Source organism: Adiantum capillus-veneris, chromosome 20, assembly GCF_014529385.1.
Source record: "Adiantum capillus-veneris isolate H3 chromosome 20, ASM1452938v2, whole genome shotgun sequence".
Taxonomy (NCBI): Eukaryota; Viridiplantae; Streptophyta; class Polypodiopsida; order Polypodiales; family Pteridaceae; genus Adiantum; species Adiantum capillus-veneris.
In genome coordinates this window covers 9,611,370-9,637,621 of record NC_140950.1, presented here as the reverse complement: position 1 = coordinate 9,637,621, position 26,252 = coordinate 9,611,370, and the positions used below count along the sequence as shown (strand labels likewise).

Sequence of the window (26,252 nt, the reverse complement as noted above, 5' to 3'; positions counted from 1 at the left end):
GCTACTTCCCTGCCATCTTGCATTAGCATTGCACCAATGCTACTACCGCAGGCATCACACTGGACCACAAATGACTTCCTAAGATCTGGCAACACAATGACTGGATCTGAAGACATCTTTTCCTTTAAGAGATTAAAAGCTGAAATCTCTTTTTGTGTCCATCTAAAGGTGACTCCCTTCTTTTGAAGAGCATGTAAAGGTGAAGCAATCTCAGCGAAATTTCGGATAAACCTTCTCTAATAGGAGCATAGTCCCAAAAAGCTTCGGACATCATGCACCGTCTTCAAATTTGGCCATGACTTGATCGCTTCAACTTTTGCAGGATCCATTCTGACACCATCCTTTGAGACAATGTGTCCCAGAAAGTGAATCTCTTCCAGAAAAAACTCACTTTTCTTTGCATTGATGAGCAACCTATGACTGCGTAGCTCTTTGAACACAATGGACAAGTGATGCCTATGCTCCTCTTCATTCTTTGAGTAGACTATCATGTCATCAAAGAATGTACCAACAAACTGCTGGTGTGGACGGAAAATTCTGTCCATCATCCTATTGAACGTAGCAGGAGCATTTGTGAGACCAAAGGGCATCACTAAAAATTCGTAAAGGCCAAACGTCGTTCTAAAAGCAGTCTTGTGCACATCCTCTGATCTAATGCGGATCTGATGGTACCCACTCTTTAGATCTATCCTGCTAAACATAGCTGCTCCTTCCAATTTGTCCATAATATCATCAATTCTAGGTATAGGGAACCTATTCTTGATGGTATTCTTGTTCAGTGCACGGTAGTCGATGCACATACGCCATGAGCCATCCTTTTTCTGCACCAACAACACTGGAGAATAGAATGGAGATGAACTGGGCTGAATCAGCCCCTTTTCTAACAGCTCCTGTACTTGGCTCATTATCTCTTTCTGCTGAGCCGCACTAACCCTGTACGGAGGCTTATTTGGTGGGCTACTGCCTGGCACCAAATCTATCGCATGGTCCTCGGGTCTCTCTGGCGGTAATTGAGACGGTCATGAATCGGAAAAACAGTCACTATACTGTTGTAAAAACATTGACCTTTCTTTATCTAACACAGATAAATTTGATTCATCACAATCTGACACTTCACGTGCAAAAACCAAGTACGCAGAAAGATGCTTTTTCATTACAGAAGTAATAGCAGAAGCTGATACAGTGGGAATAGACTCCCCTTTAAGCTTTACATCCAGAATGTGAGTCTTGCCCCTGCTTTGTACAGTGATCTTTTTGTTGTAGGCATCCATGATTCCCTGTACACGAAACAACCAAGGAATACCTAGCAACACATCACATCCGTCCAGTGGCATGATGTAAAATTCTTCAGCATCTACATAGGACTGGATATGTAGGCGCAACTTTCCGATGATGGGTGTCATAGCCTCTGTATGGCCAGGACATGCCAAACCTGCCTCTTCTGTATACCCCATCTCTTCAGGTATGATTCCCAACTTTGAAGCCAATTCTGGGGAAATGAAGTTGGCTTTGACACCTGGATCAAAGAAGATAAGCACTGTTTGATCCCTGACCTTTCCCCATGCTCTGCAAAGCTCACTTGCATCTGAATTTGGCTTGTCGCCCACCATATCTGGCACTAGACCAGCCATGGGCCTCTTTTCTTTCCTGTCCTCCTTGTCTTCAGAATCAGCTGGCCTTTTCTTTTGAGGACAATTGTAGGCAATTTGGCCAGGCTGCTCACAGATAAAGCATTTGTTCTCTGACCTCAGGATCTTCTTTTGCTCTTCCGACTTGCGAGGAAAACGTCTTTTCCATTTCTTTGCTTGTCCCTTTTCTGATTGAGCTGTAGCTTTGCCTTTCCCTGCGTTGGTTGGCTCCTGAGTCGCTTTAGGAACCTCATTGGGAACGTACTTTTTCGCTGATCCTTCCTTGACGCCAGTATTAAATTCACAATCTTCTCCCTTGAGCAAACCATTGCCAGTGTTTACTACCTCGATGAGCTGCGTCAAAGTAGTGACTTTGGTCTTCGTGCAGTACTTTCTCAATCCTTTGGGTAGGCCACAACAGTATTTTTCAATCTGTTCTATCAATGGCACAAACCTATAGGAAGTTACTGGAAGTAGAGCTTTCCAAAACTTCCGATTGTAGTCATCCAGATTCTTGTAAGTGGCAGCATTAAGCTGGTGCCATTCTGTCATGACATCTACTTCAAAGTCATCAGATAACCATGCTGCTGCAAAAATCTGCTTGTAGTAAATCCATGTGGACGGAGCTTGCCCTTGAAGCAATAAAGTTGTCCACCATTGTCCCGCATTCCCTGTCAAGAAAGTGGTTGCCTTGCGGACCTTTGAAGCCTCTGTAAAGTTTCCCCCTGCATAGGCCTTGTCAAACTGCTGGAGGAATGAGAGAGCCTTCTTCCTGTCATCAAACCCTGTAAAGGTCGTGAATGCCACACGTTTGCCACCACCTTTGTACGGAGTTGGCTTCTCCAACGGCGCTAAGTTGTCATATGGAAGTAATTGAAACATGGGAACACTGTTAGGGTTCATCTGTGTTCCTTGGCCGCTATTAAGTTGACCTGGAAATGCCATATTTTGCTGTTGATTTGTAATTCCAGCCATACCAAAATTTGCCAGTGGCATCCCAAACTGGCCCTGAGTGCTTTGAAACCCTGGTAGCATGCCCGTGACACCATACATGGGGTTAGGCATCATTGTTTGAGCACCCCCGAACACTGTTCCTGGCGTGTAAAACTGATTTTCAGGTGCATGACCAGCCATGCTCTGGAATACCGATCCACCTCCAAAATAGCCAGGGTGTACTGAAGGTGGTGGGAAGACTTGTTGCATAGCCTGTAGGTTGCTTCCCTGTCCATTAGAACCAGCTATAGGCTGCTGAAAGGTGGCTGGTTGAACTGGTACAGCTTGAAAGACTGGCATTTCAACCACCTGTTCTTGCACCTTAGGCACAGGTTGTGGAGACTGCATGTTCTCCGTCAAGTGTACAGGTGTTTCCATTGACTCTGCAGTATGAATCACCTGTGCTTGAGCCTTAACAGGCTTTTGAATATGTTCCAGTGACCCAACTTGCTGAGACTGAAGAGGACGTTGCAGAAAGGCTAAAAACCTCGGGTTCTGCATTACTTGTGTGAACATAGCCACAACAGTAGCCAACTGGGTCCTGAATATATCATCATCCGTCTGTGGTGGTCTTGAAGACTCACCCACTTCATGTGTCTGTTGACCCTGCGAAGAGGAAACCTCTTCAGTCACATCATCTGGTCTGTCAGCCATAATTGCAATTTCCTGTGTCTGGTCTATGATCCCATGTGTCTTCAAGCCCAAACCGACCAAGGCTCACTTCTATGGGAAAAAGTCATTTAATCCCGCCAATGGAACCATGAAACCGGCCTATTCATCCAAAAAGGGCGGTAGACCTTAGACTTAAACCTTATTTGCTTTCACCCATCTAATTTGTCGCCCACTTTACTTGTACTTTCAAGACACAACATAGGGGAAAGGGATACAGGTTGCTAGATTGCACCTGTATGAGAAGACCGTCACCATACTGGCTCCTAAATTAGGCGTCCCTTTCGGTATTTCTTTATTCTTTAACAGAGGGAATAAAAGCTGTGGTTCCCTACAAGCTGCCCCGCACAATCTTGGCTGAATTTCAACCGTTCTGGCCTGATTTCGGCAGCATAACTGTACTAGGACCCTTCACAGTCAGTATTCCCACGCATTGGATGACTTTCCCGACACATACGGACACTTTGCAAAACCTGGCGAGAATCTGCAGCACGCTGAATTCTCTGTTTTCTGCCCTGAAAATGCGCCGGATCACCTGTACAACGGTCCCCTCGCGTCCCCGAACTTCCTGGGGGTATTAGGGTCCGTTTAGGGCCAAAACCCTAAACCTGCAAAAATACACAGCAGGCTGTAATTCACTGTTTCAGGCTCCGTTTTGCGTGCCGGTCGCATCCGTAGCAAGTCCTCGAGCTCCCGCACTTGCAGGGCTACTTGCCCTTTGAATCGGATGAGATTTTGCACGTGAAACCTCTCCGAATCACCTGTACCTGCGGGGGATTAGCCGCTAGCTAATCCAGTACCTGTGCAAGAGGCTCTTGTCTCGGCAATCGCGCATGAACCCACACAATTGTACATTGGTCAATTGAAAAGCCCACTAGAGGGGCATAACATACTGCCATAGGGGAGAGAGAGGGTAGTGCGTAGCTTGCAGGGCATCACTCCTGGCACCGCACTGTACATAAGAGGTAAGCAAGCACTCCATTGAAGCTCTCAATCTGTGACAGCCTGAAAATGAGCCCCTCTCCTCTCTAAAATCAGCGCCCCCTCTTCATGCATGAGGAAAGTGCACAGAAATGTGCCACTTGGCACATTTACAGGCCATTTCCCGTTTCGGGGTTGCCGCCTAAAAATCTCCCGACCGGTTGCCGAGTTGACTTCACCTGCAGAGTAATAAAATGTTCCCCTTGTCATTCCGGAGGTAATGACGCGAACACATTTTCAGGTCCCAAAATAGCAGTTCCCTAAATTTTAGGAGATGCTGCCATTGTATCTTTCTAGGTCATCCGACCCTCTTTGTACACTGCAGCCACACCAAGAACTGAAATGTAGTCTCTGTAGCAAAGGATTCCACTTTGGCTAGTCAATGACCCCACTTTGGCTAACCATAGTCCTTGTCCAACCTTAGTGCTCTCTTGCCCTCAGGCCTGGATTCCCTCTGAATGGTTCCACACTAGCTATACAATGTAGGGCAGTTAGATTTCCTGAGGGGTGTTTCCAAAAAGTGAGAGTAAATAAATAATAAGAAAGAAATCAACAAAAAGGATAGATAGTAGTCACACGCTGGTGACACTTTTCGGTAGCTCTGACTGTGTCAAGAAGTATCGCAAGGTCTGATGGTCTGTTTGGACAACAAAATCAACACCTAAAAGGTATTACTTCCAGCTAGAAAGCGCATGAATTACGGCCAAGAGCTCTTTCTCATAGACTTGCATAGTCTTCTATGGCCCTTGCAAAATTTGGCTTTCATAAGCTACTACCCGTCCATCTTGGATTATCACTGCTCCGATGCTACTGCCACACGCGTCACACTGGACCACAAATGACTTCCTGACATCTGGTAAAACAATTATTTGATCTGAAGTCAACTTTTCCTTTAAGAGACTAAAAGCCAAAATCTCTTTTTGGGTCCATCTGAAAGTGACCTCTTTCTTTTGCTAAGCGTGAAGAGGTGATGCGATCTCTGCAAAATTCCTGATAAACCTTCTATAGTAGGAACACAATCCCAAGAAGCTCCTAACATCGTGCACAATCTTCAAGTTTGGCCATGTCGTAATATCTTCGACCTTTGCGGGATCCATTCTGACACCATGCTTTGAGACTATGTGGCCAAGAAAGTGGATCTCTTCAAAGAAGAATTCACTTTTCTTAGGATTGACAAGTAGTGTCACGAGGACGGGGCAACTGTTAACCTTAGTTGTTGGTTTCTTTCCAATGATTTTTGTTTTAGTTTTGAGACCCTCTTTTTGAAGTTACAAATGGTTGGACATTGTATGGCCAATGTGAACGGTAGTTTCACCCGCAGCCGGAAAGTTGGTCGGCATTGGAACTCGTAAAGTAAAAGGATGTCTAGGCTCAGTTCAAGATCATGTAGGTTAGCAAGTTGGTGGATACTAGGAAGTGAACTCAATAAAGGCATAAAGTCAAGGTGGGTCATTGGAACTCGTAAAGTAAAAGGATGTCTAGGCTCAGTTCAAGATCATGTAGGTTAGCAAGTTGGTGGATACTAGGAAGTGAACTCAATAAAGGCATAAAGTCAAGGTGGGTCACCAAAGGAAAGTATCCGATAGTTGGGCCACATTGCACTTTTGGATGCGGTCCCAATGAGGATAGATGGTCAGAAGACCGGTGGGAGCCCAACAAAAGCATCTCCTAAAATTTAGGGAACTGCTATTTTGGGCCATGAAATCTGTTTGCGTCATTAGCTTCAGAATGACAAGGGGAACATTTTATTACTCTGCCGCAAAGTCAACTAATGCACCAGTTGAGAGATTTTTAAGCACGAAGCCCAATGCAGCGAAATTGCATATATGAGTGCCAAGTGGCACTTTTTGGCCAATTTACCAAGTTTGGGAGAAGAGAACTCGTAACTGGCTTTTTGGAGCAATGATTTTCGGTCATTTCTCTCCATTTTTGAGCTTCCCATGACTTTGCCTAGGTCCAAGAAGCTCATTTTCAGCATTGGAAGGCATCAGATGCGTGTTTACAGGGCTGTTGTGCTGCGTTTTCAGCGATACGCAGGTTTTGGCAGCCATGGAAATCTTTCCCTTTTTGCATCTATTTGTTCATAGATGCATTATAGGTCAAGGGCAGCAGAGGGGGCGCTCGATTTATGCTGGGGGGATGCTTCATTGAGAACCTGTCTCAGGTTAAGAGCTATGGAGTGCTTTCTTTCCCTCCCATGTACAGTGTGGTGCTAGGAGTGATGCCCTGCACACTACACACTGCTCTCTCTCCCCCCTACGTGCAGTCATGTGATGACCCACAAGAGGGCTCTTCATTTGACTGATGTACAGCTGTGTGGGTTCATGCTTTTGTGCTGAGGCAAGAGCATAGTTTTTTCTAACGTCAACCATGCGGCATACGCGGGCGGGTATGGAAGCCCGCCACAAGCCCGGTTCAGACCCCCTGAAGATTCCATACGTGGGATACCAAACGGCACCCTAGAAAACACTAGAGAGTAGCACAAAAACCACAGAATGCAAGTTTAAAACACTAGAGACTGAGAGAGCATTGGAGCAACACAAAAGTTAAAACCACAGAATACATTAAAACTTTAAAGTTTAAACATCATAGACTTCGCCGTTCGAACTTCGGACGATAAGATCAGTAGAAATTAGAATTTAGAATCATACTAGAGAAACGCAAGAGTCTGGAGATGACAAAATATGGAGCCTCCAAGGACCAAAACCTACAAGAGTCACAGAGTGTAGACTCCGAATGACAAAACATAAGTAGACACTAGACAGTAGACTACTAGATAGTAGAGTCTAGACTGTAGAGCCGTCAAGCTACTAGATACCAAAACCAAAACATAAGTGGGGAGCGTCTACTAGATACCGAAACCAAAACATAAGTAGAGAACCGAGGCTAGAGCAAAACATGATGAGCTCTAACACTCATTGTAGGCCACATCCTCATCATCATCATCATCATCATCATCATCATCTTCATCGTCATCGTCATCCTCATCCTCATCCTCATCCTCATCCTCATCCTCATCCTCATCCTCATGGACCTCCTCGATGGAGCATGACGTCCCAATATCGCTAGGCATGGCAATCGGAAGAGGAGACTCCACAACATCCTCTGTACTCTGTGCAATAGCCTCCTGAATCTCCTGCAAGCAACTGAAGCAAACGCTCCTCATCCTTCTCCTTGTTAAGCATCTCCAAAGTGACCTCAATCCTCTCATAGCCGCGGTCTTTGATCTTGCACAAGAGTCTCAAGTTGGTGTGTATGTAGACAAGCTTCTCGGTATGAGCAGGGAGTAGCCGATTTCTTCTCTTAGTGTGAATGAGAGAGAAGGTGCTCCAATTTCTTTTACAAGGAGAGGCACATGTCCCTTGAGAAAGCACCCTAAGTGCAAGAGTCTGCAATGTGGGCGTGCAAGCCCCAAAAGTCTCCCACCATTTCACACCCTCTTGCATTCTCTTTGGATCCTTCGCAATAGGATGAGCAAATGTCTTTCCTTCATTCATAAAAGTGTCCAATGAGGGTACCTTGCATGGTTAAATCTCCCTTGGTTTACTTGTTCAAGAATGTCATCCACCCATCATGAACCTCACTATCATTGTACTGTCCTCTTCCCTGCCAAACATGGTGTAACAAGTATCCCACAACATGCAGCGGTGTGTGCATCATATTCCATCTGTCAACACACAAGTCCTTGATCTCTTGCATCCTTGCCGTATCAACACTTGGCATGTTTTGAACTTGCTCAACCATGCGATCTGTAAGCTCATACACAAGCCCCATGGTGGCTCCTTCCCTATCAGCCAAACAAAGGATCTTTAAGATGGGGGCACAAATCTTCAAAATCAACTTGGCCTCTTGCCAAAAGGATGCATTAAATACAATGTCAGAGACCATTGTGGCCTTTACAGTTTTGGGAGGTCTTCATCCTCACAAATTTTGGATCAATCATAAGCGTGCGCACACCTTGCATACATCTGTCATCCACGAGACTAGCAAGCATGATGTAGTAGTAGGCAAAACGAGTGGTAGCGGGCTTCACCAAATCTTTCTTGCTCCTTTTTCTGCACTAGGAGCATTGGGGAGCAAAAGGGTGAAGAACTAGGCTGAATCAGCCCCTTGTCTAATAACTCCTCAACTTGGCCCATAATCTCTTTTTGCTGCACCGCACTAACCCTGTAGGGAGGTCTATTTCGTGGGCTACACCCGGGCACCAAATCTATCCGGTGGTCCTCAAGGCTCTCTGGCGGCAATTGTGACGGTAATGACTCAGAAAAACAGTCACTAAACTCTCACACAAATGATGATCTTTCTTTATCTAATACAAATAAATTTGACTGACAATTATCTGAGACATCACGTGCAAAAATCAAGTACACAGAAAGATGATTCTTTATTACAAAAGTGATAGCCGAAGCAGATACAATAGGGACAGACTCCCCTTTGAGCTTTACATCCAAAACATGAGTTTTGCCCCTACGCTAAAGGGTGATCGTCTTGCCGAAGGCATCCAACATGCCATGTACTCTGAACATCCATGGAATTCCAAGTAGCGCATCACACCCTTCCAATGACATGATATAAAATTCTTCTGTGTCTACATATGACTGAATATGCAGACGCAGCTTTCCAATAATGGGAGTAGCACACTCTGAGTAGCCAGGATATATATCGCAAACCCTACCTCTGCTGTGTACCCCATCTCTTCAGCTCTGATGCCCAGCTTCATAGCTAACTCTGGTGAGATAAAGTTTGCTTTGGCACCTGGATCAAAGAAGATGAGTGCCGTTTGATCTCTAACTTTACCCCATGCTCTGCATAACTCGATGGCATCTGTATTGGGCCTGTCACCCACCATATCTGGCACCAAACCTGTCGTGGGTTTAGGCTTCTTGCCTTTCTGGTCCTCTTTATCATCTGAGTCAGCTGGTCTTTTCCTTTGTGGACAATTGGTAGCAAAGTGACCAGGCTGCTCGCATATAAAGCATTTGTTTTCAGCCATTAGGACCTTCTTTTCCTCGAGCGACTTATGCACAAAAGGATTCCTTTTCTGTTTCTTTGCCCGCGCTCCAGAAGTCCTGAATGAATCCTTGTCTTTGGTGGACTTTTCTGACCCCTGTGACGCTTCAGGAGCCGTTTCACAAAGGGCTTCTTCGCTGAATTTTTCTTTTGCTGCCCTCCTTTCTTGCTGCTCGGAAACCCACTGTTCTCTCCTTTCAACAAGGCAAGACCAGTGTTAGCAATAAGCTGAGCGAGGGTAGCCACTCTGTTCTTGGTACAGTAGTCCCGAAGCCCTTTAGGCAGCCCACAACAATACTTCTCTATCTGCTCTGTCAATGGCACAAATTTATAGGAGGTCACTGAGAGTAAGGCTTTTACAAAACCTCCGATTGAATTCCTGTAGGCTCTTGCAAGTAGCAGCAGTGAGTTGGTGCCAATTTGTCATGACATCGGCTTCAAATTCATTTGACAGCCAAGCAGATGCAAACATTTGCTTGAAGTAGATTCAAGTGGCGGGTGCGTGTCCTTGCATTAACAATGTCGTCCACCATGTAAGCGCATTGTCTTTTAAGAAAGTGGCAACTTTCTTGACCTTGGAGGCCTCTGTAAAGTTCCCTCCTGCATAAGTTGTATCAAACTGTTGGAGGAAAGTGAGAGTCTTTGTCTTATCCTCAAAGCCACTAGAAGTGCTGAACTTTACAGATGCACCACCTTCTTTGTAAGCTTTCGGCTTTTCCAGTGTCCCCAAATTGTCATAAGGAATGGTCTGCAGCATGGGCACTGTAGTGGGAATCATCGGCATGTCTTGGCCATTAACATTTTGGGTCAGAGGTGCCATATCTGGCTGCTGTCCAGAAAAACCAGCCAATGCCAAAATGACCCTGTGGCACCCCAAACTAGCCTGGTTGCTCTGAAAACCTTGTTGCATGCCGATGCTACTATACATGGGGTTTGGCATCATGCCTTGCATACCCCCAAACACTGCTCCTGGCATGTACGGCTGACTTCCAGGCGCATAACCAGTTATACTCTGGAACACAGATCCACCCCCGAAATACCCAGGATGTACCGTGGGTGGTGGAAAAGCTGGATGCATTGCCTGGTAACCAATTCCCTGTCCATTCAAGACAGCATGCGGGCTCTGAAAGGTGGCGGGTTGAATTGGCATAACCTGTGGAATAGGCGTCCGAACCACTTGTTCAAGGACGGGAGGAACCTGTTTTGGAGCCCGTGACTCCGCAACATGCGAGTGTTCCCTATCCTGCTAAGACGCATGAAGTACTTGGGCTTGAGCCTCAACAAGCTCTGTTCGCGGTGTAGGTTGCCTATTTCGCTGTGGCACTGGTGGCGCTTGCAAGAACTCCACAAACCTTGGGTTCTGCACCAGTTGCGAAAACACATTCACCGCGGCAACTAGATGAGTCCTGGACGCATCATCCTCGAGTTGCCGAGTCATAAAGCCCTGTACTGGAGGGACATTCACATCAACAGGAGGTACAGAATGACGTGGCCGTGAGATCTCGCCAATCTCGAACACCATAGGATTTTCCTGTCTGTCCTTCGAAGAGGAACCCTCTTCCATAATGCCCTTCCCTTTGTCGACCATAGTGTAATCCCGCGTTCCTGTACTTCTTGCAAGGTTGTACCATACGTACTGTACGCGTCGTGACTGTACGTACTGTACGTCGTGCCGTATGGATAAATTTTTTAGGTACGTAAAAATACGTACCTTTGTAAAAAAACAATAAATGAGAGGAAATTTAAGAAAATTTTGTTTTCCTCGTTAGCGGTTTAACCAATCTATATCATGCAAAGTACTTGGGGACACATTACTACACACATTATCCACTAGAGATTCACTTAACTTCAATTACATTGGTGTGCTCTTTCCACAAAGGGTTCGTAGGTTTCAACATGATGAAAACACATGCTTTGACTGGTGTATTTTCTCGCAGAGAGAGACTCGAGAGAGGGAGAGGGGGAGAGAGAGAGAGAGTTGGGGGCAGGGGGGGGGGAGGTAGTAGGTACCTGGTTCTGCACAGTCTGCAAATGCCTTTCTCTGTAACGCTCGGCAGCGGCATTGGGCAGCGAAAAAATAACGCAAATCGATATCCAGATAGCCTAAAAGGGCTTTAATTTTTTTATAAAAAAAAATCACTGCACTGTACGATCCATACGCGTACTGTACGGATCAATACGGACGTACCGTACAGTACGCGTATGAGAGGGAAAGCTTGCATTCAATAGCTTTCCCTCTCATGTACAGATTGATGTCTCGGCAACAGAACCTTGAAACCGGCCCGTGGGGCGGTAGGCTTTGGCTTTCACCCGAAATTCTTTACTTTACTTTAGACACACACACAGAGAGAGAGAGAGAGAGAGAGAGAGAGAGAGAGAGAGAGAGAGAGAGAGTACTTTGCAAAGGGAACCTGCAACGGGAATTAACACTTACGCACACACACGGCTCGGAAGCTAGAATGCTCCGAGCAGACGCCGACAACTTGTAGGCCCCAAAATTGGCGCCCCTTTTGGTATTTCTTTACTCTTTAGGAGGGTAAATTACAAAGAAGAGTCTTGGGAATCCTTTAACTGTATCCAGCTAGATACCACCTGTTCTGGCAAAATTTCGGTAGCATAACAGCCCTAAAACTTGCCCGAAACCAATTCCTCTGCGGGACCTTGCTTCCACTGACATAAACCCTTTGATTCCTGCCCAAAAACAGTAAATTCAGCACGCTGTATTTATTGGTTTTTGCCCTGTTTTCATCCCTAAACAGTCCCTGAACTGCCCTCTAGTAGTGGGGCACTGTTCCCAATGTTTCTGACGCCCATATGGCTGAAAAACAGTCAAAATACAGCGCATAACCAACGCTGAAATCGCACCTGTACGGTGAGGTTATCACCCTCACCAGTGCCTGCTTTTGGAGTAGCAGTTAGCCACTCTTGTTCCTGCTCAGAGAGGCTCTTGCCTCAACAAAAACGCATGTAACCACACAGCTGTACATGAGTCAAATGAAGAGCCCTCTTGTGGTTCATCACATCACTGCACGTAGAGAAGAGAGAGAGCAGTGTGAGGTGTGTAGGACATGACTTCTTGCACCACACTGTACATGAGAGGGAAAGCTTGCATTCAATAGCTCTTAACCTGTGGTAGGCAACAAATGAGCCCTCTCCCAGCTTAAAATTCAACGCCCATTTTTCTACAAGAGGAAAGTGCACCAAATTGTGCCACTTGGTGCGTTTACAAGCAATTTCCCGTTTCGGGGTTGCCGCTTAAAAATCTCCCGACTGGTTGCCCAGTTGACTTTGCGGCAGAGTTCTAGAATGTTCCCCTTGTCATTCCGGAGATAACGATGCGAACAGATTTCATGGCCCAAAAGAGCAGTTCCCTAATTTTTAGGAGATGCTTCCGTTGGGCTCCCCACTGGTCTTCTGACCATCTATCCCCATTGGGACCGCATCCAAAAATGCAATGTGGCTTAACTGTCGGGTACTTTCTTTTGGTGACCCCACCTTGACTTTGTGCCCTTATTGAGTTCACTTCCTAGTATCCACCAACTTGCTAAGTGCGACGGGGAGACCTACATTCTTGAACTGAGCCTAGACATCCTCTTACTATACGAATTCCAGTGCACTTCCCGTCTGCAGGTGAAACTACCGTTCACATTGGCCATACAATGTCCGGCCATTTGCAACTTCAAAAAGAGGGTGTCAAAAATAAAACAAAAATCATTGGAAAGAAACCAACAACTAAGATTAGCAGTTGTGACGTCCTCGTGACATAGTTAATAGGTGCCACGTTCTCGTGACAACCAGTAACTTTTGAAGCTCAAAGATTGAGGAACCCACGAGGCAGTGTGGGTTGATGAAGCTTTTTTCACAGATTACCCCGAGTTGTTGGCGGACTAAAAAGAAGCCATGCAACTCGATACCAATACCTCACCTTGAAAAGGGGGGGATGTCACGTACACATCTAACCCTATGTGCATGTGGACAAGCTGACCTACTTCTAGGGTTTAGGAAGTGTTTTGGCACCCTTGTGAGCCTGTACGTAGGCTGTGCATGTCCAAGCACTTAGAGTAGCTGCATACCCTCTGATTGCACAACCCATGATCACTAGCATTATCATCAATACCCAACATGAGCATTTTCCACCGCATGAACCCTTTTTTGCCCAAAGTGCATATGAACCACCTCTTGCACTTATTTATTAATAAGTGACTTTTTATCAAATCATGGGGGCTAAATCCATATTGCTCAACCCAGCCTAATTTGGTTATATAAGCAACATCTAGCGCCCTCATTCCTAGCAGAGGACCAGAGCAGAGAGCCTCTCAACGACTAGCGCTCTTGGCGTTTTTGCATGAGTGACCAGCCTTGGCGTTTTGCATGAATGCTCAGCCCTTAGTGTTTTTGCATCAACAATCAGCCCTTAGCCTCGCGGCACAGTACCCTTCCCGCACCAAATCCTCCCCGGAAGACAGCCATCGCCGTCAGATTTCAGCCACCAACGTTTTTGCAAAGCATTGTCGTTGTCGCCGTCGTCATCGTCGCCTGCACAGTTGCAAAATTTAGCCCTAGACTAGCAATCGGTTTTCAGCCAGCATCAGCCTTAGCGTTTTTTCATTTTTAGCCCTTAGCCGTCGTCGTCAAGTATCACAACATCTAGAAGCATTGTACCAAACTTTGTGCAATCTAAAGAAAATTCCTCTGTAACAATAGAGAAGGGGGCCCTTGGAAGGGGGTTTGAGACTCCATCTGGTGTCGTCTCTTGGGATAGTTTCCTACGATGTTAAAATTCTCTTTTTCTTCTCTCTCTCTCTCTCTCTCTCTCTCTCTCTCTCTCTCTAACACTCTCATGCACTTCGCACTTAGTTTTCCACTCTCTCGTTGTTTTGGTCATTGCACACATTTCTCACGAAGTACGGAAGGCTCTTCCTTAAGAGCCTTCTGCTAAGAAAAAGGAACCTTGAGTACTCACTATCATTCACTTCCATTGCACATTACATATGTGCCAGAATCTGCTTAGGTACCAAGATTTCATCAGGTTCCTGATCCTCCAATTCTTGGTAATCCTTATTTAGCATATCCTCTGGCACATCACCCACAAAGGGTCTTAGAACACTCACGTGAAACGCATTATGAATCTTCCAAGTGTCAGGCAATTTCAACCTATAAGCAACGTCGTTGATCTAGTTAAGTACTTGAAAAGGCCCGTATTAACGCATGCTGAGCTTGGGAAATAACCTTTCCTTGCCCTTCATCTTCTGTAACCTTGCCTTTTCAAACCGTAAGAGTACCCAATCAACAGGTGAAAACAACAATTCATATCAGTGACAATCAACAACCCTTTTTTGCTTTTCCCAAGTCTTCTCCAAGGCAAGTTTGATTTTCTTATACGTTTCATCCATGTTCTCAACATATCGATCTGCTTCAAATTTTTTTTTCTTTGTGTGCAAAATGGGAGGAACCTTTTTGCCACCCTCAACAATTTCAAAAGGTGCCTTGCTTGTTGACGAATGCACCATATTGTTGTATACATAGTCAAGCATGGGTAAATATTGTTCCCGCTTGTCCTTATTATCTGACACATAACATTTCAGCAGATTTAAGACAATAGAGTTAGCTTCTGTTGACTGTCCATTAGTTTGTGAATGAAATGAGGAGGAAAACTTGAGCTTGGTGCCCATGTTTTCAAACAAGCCTCTCCAAAACAGGCTCCTCATACGAGGATCACCATCACTGACAGTGGACTGTGGCATACCATGGTACTTGAACACAGTGTACATAAACAATCGTGCCATCTGATCGGATTTTATCTTCTTCTTGACAAAAATAAAATGGGCATGCTTGTTGAACGTGCAAATGATGATCCATATTCCATCATTCCTTGTTGGCTTTCTTGGAAGGTCAAAGATAAAATTCATAGCAATACTTTCCCATGACTTATTTGGAATATGGAGTGATTGTAACAACCCTGGTGCCTTTTGCCTGTCAAAATTTGACCTTTCAATCAAGCATGCTCGCACAAAAGCATCCACATCCTCTGCAAATGGGCAACCATGAGCCCCCGAGGCACATATTTAAAGGCCCAAGCCCAAAAGCAAGATTGCTAAAAGCACCGCTTTCAAAAAACTAACACCCAAAAGCTTTGCTTCTCAAAAAGTTTAGTGATGTTTATTATTGGTTGAAAAAGCATCCGCATTTGGTGTTGCAAATTCCTTCACAATATGTGATTCGAACTGGGGTCGTACAGTTCTACCACGTCATCACTTTCTTGTCTTCTCTGTCCAGGCCGATTAAAAATTGCCACGCCATCACTCTGTGACATATCCCTCCCCTTAAAAGAAGAGTAATCACCCTCGATTACACTTGCAAGAGATATAGTAAATAGTAAACCAGCTCAATAGACACGAATCCTATGAATACATGCATTTAGCCGCTCAAACCTGCACTAGCACATCGATCACCGAACAACTACAATCACATTCACATCGTTATCACCGTGGAGATATTTAGACATGAATCATGATGTGTGACTTATTTAGCCATTGCATCCAGATTGCATTGATCTCTAACAGATGTTTTGATGCACTGACCCTCAAACATGCCAATGATTATGGTGTTTGAATATCATGCATCCACACATATCATAATCCACGTTGGATTTCAAATAACAGTCTACATTCATATAGTTCACATTTATATGCAACCAAGCAATAGTCATCTCATCTAATCCAGAATTGTTGATGTACTAAGATCACTATCTAGCCATCTCATCCTTTCAGAACTTTTGATGCACTAAGATCAGTACCTAGTTATCTCATCCAGATAGAGCAGTTTATGCAACAAGATCACATTCACATCTTTGTTCCCATTACGGCCTTAGACATAAAGCTGTGACTTCAATGAATCATTTAACCATCACATTTAGATCCCACTGATCTCTAGCAGATGTGGAGATGCACTAAATTCATCATATCAATCATCAGTGACTAGAGACAAATGCTATAGTCATTTCACCTTTCATACTCAAACAAACACACATTTGCAAAATTGCAAGAGTATAGTAAGCAATCAGCAGTTGCGAGCATGCAGAGAAACCTTTAAGTAGAATAGTGTAAGTCTACACTATCGATGATTAATCTAAAAATACATAATCATAACTTCCCTTGCCAATCGTGGCGATCTGTTATAGCGAGTGGAGTCTCCCCTCATGCATCAGACAAACACGGTGTCCATTGTATGCTTGTGCAAATTCAAAGCCCCTTTATGGAGAAATATTACGTCCTATTTAGTGCACTGGTCCTCTACGTCGTGGGATGACTTGCACTTGGACAATTGTTGCACTCAAACCATAATATGGAGCATAAAGCCAAGGAAAGAAGGGACACAGACTCTACCCACACATGCATACTTTGAAAACACAGTGTGTATACATGTTCCACAACCACAAACTACAATATATTTACGAACAAGCCAATAACAAATGAACAACATAGAATCATAATCTATTAATTGCAAATTAAATGGATTACTTAGCTTTGATACCAATGCTAGCACTCTGACTAAACCACGTCAGCTACTAACGTGCTCTTGAGGAAACGAGGCTTGGCTCTCCAACTAGCTATAAAGGGAATAATGAGCATAACATACTCATTACCGGGCTTTATGTAGGAGCTCGCCTACCGAGTGACCCATACCAGCCCAACCATATGTGTGCTCTAACGCGGGTGCTTTCGCCCTTGAACTCTGCACATACGTGGTGGTGCACTTGGGCAAGTGGGCTCGATGCTTTACCAACCTCGCATAGCCATTACTGGTATGTAAAACCACCTCAATTTGAGGTTGATGAGTACTTTGTTGGGCCTGATTCTATTACTTAAAACCATTATTTCTTAGTGTCATGGAGCATTGATTTTGGGATTGTTTGACTTTTGAGCCTTGCATATGTTAAGAACTCTCTACAAGGAGAACTTCATGTAAGCTTAACAAGGTGAATAGGTATGATAAATAAGTTACGAAAAAAACGTTGTACATTATGGGTAATCACTACCAGTATGAAAAATACGTGAAGTGCTGACTTCAAATAGACGTACTTGTCTACGTATGCATGGTTGCATACATGTAAATATGCATGCATACACATTAACATGCATGCACATGTATGCATATATACATACATATGTCTACAACCTAATATACATGCATGCATACATGCATGTATGTGTATTGCTTGAGTGCGTATAAGTAACAACAAGTACGTTAATTACTAATACCAGTACGCGTATTTATCATAAGTTATGGGAAGAATGATAAACACGAGGTCAGAATGCAACCTTGAAGCTTAAAATAGAAGGTGGTCTCTTCTATCAAGTATTTGTATGTTGTTCATAGTAGGTGACAAGAGGACTCACTGCAAGACGTAAGAGTGGTTGTTTCCTTCTTTTGGCACTCAGCCTTGCTTTGAGTATATGGTAAGGAGTATATGGTAAAGGGTTTTAGGGTTTGACTGTGACCTTTGCCTTTATATTTGTATAAATCTTGTTGCTTGGCTACCATAGGGTATCTATAGACAAGGTGAATGGTTATAATGAATGCCTCAAAAAGTATTTATGTTGGAGGCTTTCTAAGATAACTTATATCAATCGCCTTTGTGGTGGGATTATTGCATTTGGTCCTCACTTTGTGATAGATGTTTTACTCTTGTGGTTTTGCATTTAACCTGGTTATGTATGATGAAGCACTCTATGCTTGTGAAACCCTGTGCTTCTAAAGTTAGTGGAAAGAGCCAACAGAAGAAACCCAACTTTAGAGTTAGAAAAACAGCATAAGTCAAGTTGCATTGAACAAGAAAAACTAAAGAGAAGCATATGTACAGGCAGTAGGCCCCCGGGGGAAAGGGGGGCAGGCAAATGGCAAGCATGTATGTAATTCTACTTAGAAATTTGTTATAAACATTTCTTGTTTGTCACGTCTTAAAAGTTGAAACACACTGTTAGGAAGCTGAGATTAAAACATCATAATCAAAACTTTGATTTAAATATTTATCAAGGTCAAAATTGCCCGATTTTAACAGTAAATTAAAAGGGAAAATTACCAAAATAACTTAGAAACTTACAAGGTAATTGTTAGAGTGGAAACATAGTGGTAGGAAGCAGAGATATAAATATCATAATTAGATTTTTAGTTTAAATATTTATTAAGGTCAAAATTCCCTGATTTTGATAGTAAATTAAAAGGGGAAATAACCAAAATAACTTAGAAAATCACTTTTGTCCCATGTCTTAAAAATTGAAACTTCTTGTTTCAGGTTTGCGCAAATCTATATGTCACTCCTGACTCATTGTACTTGCTTACCATTGCGAGATGGGTTCAAGCGCTTGGATACAATCTTCAGGTAAACTACCTTAAATTTTGTTTGATAGTCTGGTTTTGTATCTTTTTAATCCTGCAGTTAAAATGGGTGAATGGTATGCCACTCAACCAATTTTTGGGCACTTTCCTTGAACCATCTTATGTTTCAAAACTTTGCTTTGCAGTTGTTCAGCTTTGAAGAAGGGCCACTGCGAAAGGTGTGGGAAGAGCAAGGTGTACTTGTGGAACGGTTTAGCTCAAGTCCAGGGGGCCTTTATGCTGATTGGTCAAAGTAAGATGCCTGGTCTTGGTATGAGCTTTGCTCATAGCAAAATCAGAAATTTATGAGGTAAGATGGAATGGAGGTTTCATCTGATATTTGGGCCTGATTGATAGATTTGAAGGAGTGATCGTAAGCTCTTTGGATGCCAAACATGTTTTTACAAGGTAAGCCCTTTATTTTCAATGCCAATTTTTCTTTCACAAGTCAAACTCTGTTCTGCTCAGCACAGTGACACGTTCCCAAGTGAATTATGTGCGGCAATGTGACAGGTCGTACACGGGCATTGCGATAGGATAGCTCTAGGATGTGACATGTGCTCTTTGTGATGTGATTCTCTCTGCGAAGGCCCTAATGTAGTCAAATTCTGAAGTTTCATGTGAACTTCCATAGTGTTTGTGTGAAACGTGATGATGGATGTTTGTTTAGTTGACAGCTTTTTGCAGGAGCCATTCAAACGTACAGTAGTTATTTGGGCCATTTTAGAAGACACATTGGGCAAGCGCCTCAGCCTGTATGAAAGAGATGGGCCAAGTCATTTGATTTATGAGTGGAAGCAAACATTTGCACGGGCTGATGTTGTGGTGTTCCCTCATTATTCATCAGCAGTAAGACTTCTTTGTGCATATAGAGATGCAACAAGTTACTGAGCATGGAAGTGTGTTTTGATTAAATTCATGACTTGCAGATGATGCATACACTGCTGGATACAGGGAATTTTCTTGTTTTTCCTGGATCTCCAAAAGATACATGGGATGTAAAATCATACATGAAGTTGCAGAAAAGAGGGAATGTAAGGCAAGCTCTTGGGTTTTCACCAAGGGATACTGTTCTTACTGTTGTTGGAAGCCCATTCACATATAAAGGAGTCTGGAGGGAGCATGCCATGATTATGCAAGCAGTTTTGCCAATCTTTGAAAAGAATAAGAAAATGAACAGAAAAGATGATCCTGCACTGAAGCTAATTTTTGTCGGCAGCAATTCTGGTAGGAGTTACAGCAAAGTAGTACAGGTAAGAATATTTTGTGGATTGTGCATTAAAAACACTGATAATTTTTACCCTACTTCATGTTAGCTTCCGCAAATAGGCATGTCAAGAGCTAACATGGTTGCTTGAGTGTTACTCTTTAGGAGGAAAGAGCAGGTATCAAGTGATATTGACTTGTGTGTTTTGGCAGGTAATGGCAAGCCATCTAGGAGTCGAGGATGGGGCAGTCTCATATTTTAAAGATGATGTAGATGATGTCATTGGTTTGCTTTGGGCAGCAGATGTCGTTATTTACAGCTCTCTTCGTAAGGAGCAAGAATTTCCACGCATTTTGCTCCAAGCTGTTGCACTTGAACGCTTTGTCCTAGCTCCCAACCTTACAATTATACAGGACTTTGTAAGTATTCAAATGTGTTGTTATAGGTTTATGTGCTCTGTTTGAGGCGTGTAATTGCCAAAGGAGTTGCTAGGAGGTGTTTGCATGAGGCCATGAATTTAAGTTCAAATATTAGTAAATTTTCTGAACGTCCTCAATTTTTTGGAATAACTTCTCTTACAAGTCGCAATAAAGTTTTGGATGGTCCTTCAAACTGTTTACAGAAAGGATAGGATTCTTGCATGTGTCGTACTTGACACTTGTGCCTGTGCATGGTAACTTGCTTGCAAATGACTTTTACCTCACAGTGTTCTTGGCTTGCAAATTACGGCTCCTTCCCCCTCAAAAACATACTCACGAACTTTTTGTAAATGCTCGGTAACTTGCTTGCAAATGACTTTTACCTTACAGTGTCCTTGGCTTGCTAATTACGACTCCTTCCCCCTCAAAAACAACACACTTTTGATAAATCACTTTGAATTACTAGTGGGAAACCTCAACATGAGGAAAACCCACATAGTATATCATATACAAGAGAAGCCCAAGTGCATAGCGAAGAAATGCGTAGTCAAATACATCTAAGAAAAGGGCATACTATGACGGGTCACTCTCCTGTAGAGATAGACAATCATAAAGAGACTGATACAAAGATTGTCTAAAGAAGGAAAAGGTCTGAATTGGCAACCTACCAAAAACAGACTGATTTCTTGACTACCAAATCCTCCACATAGCCTAGTGCCGGAGCCAATAAAGAAAAGGTCTATACTGTTTGAGAGCAGGAGCATGAATGCCAAAAAAATAAAAAATGGTTCCCAAAAGACAGAAGGGAAACGAGCTTGAAGAAGACCTGCTATATGATCCAGCAAATTGCGAGAGGCAATACATTCCATAATAGATGAGGAACCATTTCAACAGATGCACCACAAACGTAACAAAGAGACGATGTCACATGGTGCCTTTCTAGAATGACCCAATTGGAAGAACTGTTAGCAAACAACGCCATAGAAAAAGCCGACATTTTAAAAGCATCTTACTGCTCCATCTTGAGTCATTTCCTCCACCACCATGATGCATTTGCCAAATGCTATTTGCATAATCCAGAACCCATCGTCCAGGAAGGAGGAAAGTTTAAACAGAATACACAGAAATCTGAGGTAGAGACAAAGGACTACGAGAAGGAGTGGCCTGATATAGGCTCCAATCTACCAATCTTTCCGACTTATTTTGAGGAGGAATAGGCTCAAAAAGTGCCAACAAATTCTGAATCTTTCTCCATAAAGGATGATAATGATAGCCCAGGTCAGATTTAATAGATAGCAGTTAACCTCTGTCATCCAGTCTATCTTTAACGACGTACACACCTGTCAGGTGCAGCGGAAGTGTTTAAGGATTTAGCTCGGATCTAGTACTCCGCACAAACACAAGGGACACTTTACTTCACTTGCAAGAATTGAACTGAACTGAATGAAAGAGAGAGACAAAAGAGAGAGAGAGAGAGAGAGAGAGAGAGAGAGAGAGAGAGAGAGAGAGAGAGAGAGAGAGAGAAAAGAGACGCCACCGAATGTTGGGTCCCAAACCCTCAAGGGCCCCCTTGCTCTGTTGCTAGAGCAAGTACTTTCTTTATTCTTGCACAATGTTGATACAATGACTAAATGCTGAGATGCTAATGCTAATGGATACTAATGCTACTGATGCTGGGTACTACGGGGTACTGCTGGGTTCTATGTCGACGACGATGATGCCGACGGCGAGGTACTGATGGAATCTATGTCGACGATGATGATGTCGATGACAAGGTACTGATGGGGTCTATGACAATGACGACGACGAGGTACTGCTGGAGTCTATGTTGACGATGATGATGTCGACGACGAGGTACTGACAGCCATTTCTCAAAGCTGGAATTCAGAGGCTGCCTTGTTGGCTAGGTCCTTCTCAGGTATCTTCACTTGATTTTAGGCCAGCCACTCTATAGTAGCTTCCTCATACCATTCCATGAGCCCATCCACTATAGAGATGTAGCATTGTTGATCTGCTGGCTCAGCATGTGGAGGATACAATGCTGGAAAGAAACGAGGTAACTCTACTTCTTTGACAAGAATGGAATACAAGGGTGCTAGGGAATCAAGAACAAACTCCAAAAAGTTCATTGTCATCTAATTCTCCTGTTGCATCATCTTCCTGGAGATCCGAACCAGATGAAATAGACTTTTCAGATGCATCTCTTGCTTTCGGAGAATCATACTAGTCTTGGGTCCGTGACTGCTGGTTGCATGATTCTCCAGTAATGCTTTGACCCTTAAATCCAGAACTCCTCTGGCACTTTGCATTTGTATCAACATTTCTTTGATTTGAAGGCATATGTCCTTCATGCACTGATATGTTGGTTTTGTGCCTAAGAGCATGTCTACTTGTAACCCTAGGGATGTAAGGTTGCTAGTGGTGTGTCACATTGTGATGTGCCAACCATTGAATATTCCTAATTGGGTGAGATTGCCTGGGTATGTAATTTTAGTGCATCGAGACACTTGTTACAGATCAGCGCGGTCTGGGTATGATGGCTAATTTTATCAAGAGCTCCGATCTAGAATGAGAAAACTGATTGTCCCTTGGAATGTCCCTCGGAATGACCCTTGGAAAATTATGAGCTAACTTGAGTTGTTTTGCAGATATACGGTAATCGCGGACCCAGACCCAGCCCTAGCCAACCTATATATCTCGGCCGAGGGGCCTGAACCCTAAGAGAAGAAGTAGCAGAAGTTCTCACCAACTTACAGGCTCGCACCGAGTGGGCCAAACAATTAAAGATGTTACCAACTTATGGGACCCCGTTCGATGGGGCCCATAATAAATAAAGCAAGACCCATACACACACAAAAAAGGCTTGTGTAACAAAGTGCTGATGTGGCATGACTTGCATGGATGCTCCACATATTGCGCTGACATGCCACGTGGCAGACTGTACGACACTCCGCGATTTGCGCTGCTGTTGCTGACGTAGCTAGAGTACGAATTTTCACTTTTCAGGCGCAGCCAGCTTTTGGATATCAGATGCTTTTTAACGTGAAGCTTTTCATTGTAAACTGTTTTTCAAGGCCTTGGGCCTTTAAATAGAAGGGTGGGCTCTCTTCTTTGGCTATCTATCAGGAGCAGGAGCATTGCTAGCTAAGGTGCTTGTCAAATTCCTAGGCCAAGTTTTCTCTGAGCTCCTTGATGGTGGCTGGAATGCTAACCTCTGCAGAACTCAATTATGTTCGTGTACTGGGTCTTCTCGCCTGGCTTAGTCCTGCGATTCAGTAGCCTTGGGGCAGCCTCATCAGGGCAGTCACTACCCTCTGCAAATACTTTCAGCTGCTAGTGCAGCAGCACCCTGTTTCCTAGATGGAGGCATTATGGGGTGGGGTTAGTAGGCCTTCGAAGGGCAGCCGATGGTTGCCTTCTTTAGAATCAGCTGCATGTGTGTAGCAACCTCTCTTGAGGTGTCTACAGGCAGCCTGCACCCTCCTCTTTGAGCATGCCGAGCAGAATGGGAAGTGGCATCTTTTGTTGGTGCAGAACTGCAGGAGAGAAAGAGCGGCCCTATTTAATTCTATGGCACTCACATACTGCAGTCTCCTAGGAGGCTGCCAGCTAGGCAGGCCTCTTTCTCACACTAGGGATGCCCCTGTTGACAGCCACTAAGGTCCTATTGTACAAGGTGGCAGTTCTCTATTGGGGAGAACATTGGCAGAAGTTTCCTGAGTCTCTCGGCAGTTGCATAAGGAGGAAAGCAGGAGGGCAGCCTCCTCGAAACACCAGCATGATAGGCAAATCAGTGAGCAGTTTGAATCTTGATACCAAGTGGCACTTGCTGGTTGGCCATCCAAGGGCAGCCGATCACAAGGATGAAAGAACCTCCTGTGTGGGGTGCCTAACTTAGGGGCTAATGCAACTCGGTAGAGAACTCCGCTCTATTGTGTCATGTCTTTAGTGCTCTTTCAAGTTCAAGTGTTATCAGTTTTCAAGTTCAATCATGTGTTTGCTGTGGATTCACCGCCTCGCCAGTGGCTTGCAGGTTACATGCTCCACTGCTTTGCACGACCTGTTTCCTGCTGCTGCTACTGAGGGCTGCACTGTCTTAACTTCCTCGTCGGCACTCTCCCTCTAGCGATGACTCAAGCGCTGGTCGTGCATATGTTTCGTGTAAGAGCTCCGATGTTCTATGAATGAAAGACATTGATCTAGCAAGAGCCTCCACCACAATGATCTCAGCTTTAATATTCTCATGTGGCACTGAGGCTTTTGCTTGGATCAGCTTGGAAATCATGGATACAAGTGGTCTCTCCATGGATCTCCATCCATCATATGTGCACCCTAATCTACTATGATGATCTAGGCTAGCCTCCCATATCTACACCTTAAAGAGCATGGTTGCATAGGAGTCTACGTACTCCACTATCATCTGCCCATATGTAAAAATAGGTGCTGATCTCCTGACCCACTTTGCTGTAGTATTGAATACCATCACCTTGGTTTTGCCAAGGTTGATGGAGAGCCCACTATCATGTGCATAAGCATTTAACGTATCAAGATGTCTCTGCGTCCCCTTTAGAGAGTGTGACAGGGAGAAGGGGGGGCGGGTGGGGGGCACATGCAGCCTGTCACACGAGCGCACCCTGCTCTTCACGACATGCTCGTCGCTCAACAACTACTCGCGAAACCCAACCTTTGTGCGGGTCTTCTTGTTGTCACCCTCGTCTTTGTTGCCGTCCCTATCCCATCCCGTCGCTTGCACTTGCAGTCATGAATTGTCGCCATGTTCACCATTTGCTGCAGGTTGCACACTTGTGCATTGCTTCTCTTCCTTGACAGGGGCTTGTTGGTGATGCATCTTGCTAACGCTTTTCCCTCTCCTTACCTTGCCACTCTTCACAGGCACCGTCAGTTCATATTGGCTTGGTCATTACAAAGAAAGGTTTCCGGCCTTGTCAGCTCTGTCACCACCAGTTTGGCCCTGAGTCTGTTCGTGGCCGCCTCTTGCCGAGAGGCACCTGGCATTTTAAATCTTGTTTGGGTGGCTTTACCATGCAATGCACGCTATCAGAAGACGGGTACCACCTGCCAATAGAAAAGAACAGACTTTTAGCACTTCAATAACAATTGAACTGAGAGAGAGAGAGAGAGAGAGAGAGAGAGAGAGAGAGAGAGAGAGAGAGAGAGAGAGAGAGAGAGAGACGCGACACGGAGTGGCGGAATTCCACCCCAGAGAGTATTGACCCCAAACCTTGGCACCCCTTTCGGTGTTTCTTTATATTGCATCAACATAGTACAAGCCGGTACTCCAGATTTTGCACCTTCTCCAGGAAGCTTGCCAGAGAATGAGCCCATGGCCTCATGTTTAAAGGTCCTAGGCCCCAAAAGCAGTTTTACATGAAAAGCCTTCAAACTCAAAAGCATCTGGTCCAAAAGCAATGCCCAAAAGCTGCCAATGTAATTTACGGAAATCTATACAGCCTGCCACATCAGCATGTCAGCACAAAACGCGAAAATCCGTATGACTTGCCACGTCAGTAGTGTCAGCATAGTTTCTGGAGCGTCCATATTGCTACCACGTCATCAGCTGTGCGCATGTGTGTGGGTGGGTTCTGCTTTATTTTAATTTCTTTATGTCTTTGGGGCCCCATCGGACGGGGTCCCCATAAGTTGGTAGGACTTCTTCTTCTGTTACTTGTTCTTCTTAGGGTTTAGGCCCCTCGGCCAGGATCTGCAAGTTGGCTCCATTCTTCAGGGCTTTGACACGTCAGCAATTTGTGACGCACGCTCGCCAAAGCAATAGGTTGCGATGAGGGCCTCCTTCGGCAATGTCGTGGAAACCACTTGGAGGGGCTCCCGAGTCTTGCTTCAATTGGGCCTACAGCAGACGCTGCAAGCAAAGGGCCGTACATCGAATCACGGTTGCTTGTCTTCATGGCTAGTGAATATGTGGTACAAGCTACTAGGCTGGTCTGC

General features: G+C 44.4%; 1 protein-coding gene across 1 annotated transcript in view; it reads left to right on the top strand.

The window, feature by feature from the left end:
- LOC147432073 (uncharacterized) overlaps positions 1-26,252 on the top strand; it is an 86,679-nt gene that overhangs the window by 27,751 nt on the left and 32,676 nt on the right. The window contains exons 2-7 of the mRNA XM_086492083.1: positions 18,577-18,663; positions 18,806-18,912; positions 19,017-19,067; positions 19,337-19,508; positions 19,589-19,912; positions 20,079-20,285. Of these exons, the coding sequence (XP_086348209.1) occupies positions 18,577-18,663; positions 18,806-18,912; positions 19,017-19,067; positions 19,337-19,508; positions 19,589-19,912; positions 20,079-20,285 (948 nt within the window). The remainder of the gene's footprint in view (positions 1-18,576; positions 18,664-18,805; positions 18,913-19,016; positions 19,068-19,336; positions 19,509-19,588; positions 19,913-20,078; positions 20,286-26,252) is intronic.